The 2,828-nt window shown below is 47.7% G+C and overlaps 2 protein-coding genes across 2 annotated transcripts in view; both read right to left on the minus strand.

Annotated features, from left to right (window-relative positions):
• BBA_10325 (CBR-TBB-4 protein) overlaps positions 1-653 on the minus strand; it is a gene marked incomplete at both ends in the record, with an annotated part of 1,539 nt that extends 886 nt beyond the window's left edge. Inside the window, 5 exons of the mRNA XM_008605422.1 lie at positions 38-232; positions 302-356; positions 439-506; positions 555-578; positions 642-653. Of these exons, the coding sequence (XP_008603644.1) occupies positions 38-232; positions 302-356; positions 439-506; positions 555-578; positions 642-653 (354 nt within the window). The remainder of the gene's footprint in view (positions 1-37; positions 233-301; positions 357-438; positions 507-554; positions 579-641) is intronic.
• A 1,309-nt stretch (positions 654-1,962) lies between these two features.
• On the minus strand, positions 1,963-2,364 carry BBA_10326 (uncharacterized protein; the record flags this gene model as incomplete). Its single annotated transcript, XM_008605423.1, has 1 exon — positions 1,963-2,364. The coding sequence occupies one exon, from the start codon at positions 2,362-2,364 to the stop codon at positions 1,963-1,965; it is 402 nt and encodes a 133-aa protein (XP_008603645.1).
• Positions 2,365-2,828: the final 464 nt, after the last annotated feature.

Raw genomic sequence — 2,828 nt, forward strand, 5'->3', positions numbered from 1 at the left:
GGAGGCAATCACATTGCTCTGCCTCACGGCGAATCACATCGACGGCGTCATCAACCAGCTCCGCACCTTCGGTATAGTGGCCCTTCGCCCAGTTGTTCGCGGCAGAAGATTGGCCAAAGACGAAATTATCCGGTCGAAAGAGCCTAGCAAGAGGACTTGCCCGCACGGCATCCATTGTGCCTGGCTCGAGGTCGACAAGCACCACGCGTGGCACATATTTTCTACCCGCGTTCTATGAATGGACTTAGTAAAGCATTGTTATATGGGCGACTGGCGATCGTAAGCGCGGTTCTGTATATACCTCGTGGAAATAGACGTTGGCGCGTGCTATGCGTTCTTCGTTGTCTCCATGATAACTGATACGATGGTCAGACATGACACATAATGATAGTGCTCATTCAAGCACTGTGTGACAATAGAATGTCGTGCAATACATACATACCATCGTTATCTATACCGTGTTCGCCCAAGATCGTCTGCCAGAATGCAGTACCGATTTGGTTGCCCTGTGATTGTCATTAAATTGTAATAGTAGGAGTAGGAGCTTTTCTTACACATTGGCCAACCTGGATTTGTACCTATTGAGAAAGCAGGCCCCTGATTAGCGTTGGCGTATTAATTGATTAACGTCGCAAACATACAATTTCCGGCATGGTGAGTCGACTGCGCTCTGAAATGCCATAGAGTCAAGAAGAGGGCATGAAAGGGGCAGGCGAAAACTTGGGCAATAATATTTGGCAGATAGCTAGCCATGTCACGAAATTTACAGTGGAGCTTGACCTTGTACTTTTGGAATGCTGTAGCCTGGTGGTTGTTGACAGCTGCAGCCTGCCTAGCGTTGTGAGCACCAATTCGAACTGGTTTCAGCCGTATCGCCCGACTCACGGCTATCATGGGCATCGGCACCAGCCAGGATCTGAAATGTCTACGTAGATCTGGCGCTATCATGCTTCCTTTCGATAGAGCGATAGCATGAAGCTGTTGAAATTCACTATTCATCTTCAACACGAAATTGTCAGGTCCGCCGTATCCATTCCAGTTCTTCCATAAAGTCATGTTCTCTGGGTTTCGAGCTCCCTGTATGTGGGAGTAAATCCACCACTTAACCAAGGAATCCAGCAGGGATGCGAGTGACGTAACTAGCGCACGATATGCAGGCGTCCACTACATTTGCCCAGAGTACGTAGTGTTGGCAGTTTCACTCCACTCCACTAAAGGAACATCTTGATTGGTTTAACGACTTGGTCTTTGCTTGAAACAACAGGCGAATTAGGAGCGTGATATCACCTTTCTCGCTCGCATTAATCAAGCACATCCACGACAATAACGATCGGTGCGTCTCTGCCATCATCCCAAATTTTATTTGGGGCAACGGCTTCTGAAACAAGCTGAGCATCCTAACCGCGCTGAGGAGAGCGCCAATCGGAAGCATACTGCTCGTTCTGGCCCTAACGGAATTATGGGTTTGGTCGTGGATCTAACCACTATCGATGTTAACTTGCCTGGGCATTGCCTGAAAAGTCTGTGGGGTAGCGCAGTTCGGCTATGCCCAGTTCGCTACATGCAAGTCGCGCCATACCGCCCACCTTCGCAATGAATGGCTGATAGGTGGCAGACTTGAGCAATGCACCCAGCAGATTTCTAATACTGTTTCACAGCACTTCCGGCGTAGTGGCGATAAGCACCAAAATACCGATGCAGTAGCCCAGTGCTCTATCTCGCATCATCCTACCTCTTTGTCAGGTTCTCAGTTGCGTATATTGACTTGCTGCCTAAAAAATATCCACCAGTAATACAGGTATCAGCCTTCTCCCGCCATCTTCTAAATTTAACTGTAGCAGCTGTCTAAATGTAGACTTGCTGTAGATTGTTCAACCAAAAGTGATTCAAGCCCTTATCAAGGCTATGAGGTAGCTGTCTGCGTGGCCAGTAATTGCAATGCTAAGAGATCGTGATCAAGTATCAAAAAGAACTTGAGTTGTCGGAAGGATTCGAGTCGTCGCTACCAATATAGGATGCAAAATAACCGACCAAAGAATCGAATGATTTTGTGCGAAAGACCTGTATAGCGTGATGCCACTGTGTAGCAGCGATTAAGCCAGGATTGGCCACAATCTCGTAACTGAGTGATTCAAGCTCTTGTGTAAGCTCGAAAATGCGCATTTGCTTTCGAATAGCCAACTCTTTGTAGAGCTCTTCCTTTGTTGTTGCTATTGTCGCGATTTCAAGAAGATCGCAGTGAAACGACTGCCGATTTTGAATCGCTGATGGAAAGGTGTTATACTTGGCATGTAGTTGCTCGAACCCATCGTGCATCTTCAAATCGAACTTCCAAGCCGGCCATGCCCATTCCAGATCATCCATATTGTAAAATGCTTCGGCGAAATTTTATTTGGTGAGGAGAAATATCTGTAGCACGGCGCAAGCATTTCAGCATCTCAATAAGCATCACGGGAAGTGGGAAGACGGGGAAGTGGCGAGTGACGTGACAAGTGCGCGATCTGCCGGCGCCCACTATATCTGCCGAATCAGACGTGATTGGCTCAATGCCCGCGCCGCACCGCATATAGTCGTGGAAGTGGCGAGTATTGACCAGCCATATATAGTATTGCATTGAAGCTAGTCATCGACATAACGCGACTCATGATTTTATATTGGCATTAGTATGGCCGAAAACCAGAGCGATAATCTGCAAATCGCGAGAGAGTCTCGTCTTCACGCCTTGTACGGTGACAAGCTGCCCGGAAACAGACTACTGAAAGGCCAGCTAAAGGTAAGCCAAACCGGAAGCAATTATTTCGCTTTACCCCTCTTCATGGCAAAATCTG

Source organism: Beauveria bassiana (assembly GCF_000280675.1).
Source record: "Beauveria bassiana ARSEF 2860 unplaced genomic scaffold BBA_S00131, whole genome shotgun sequence".
NCBI classification, from domain to species: Eukaryota; Fungi; Ascomycota; class Sordariomycetes; order Hypocreales; family Cordycipitaceae; genus Beauveria; species Beauveria bassiana.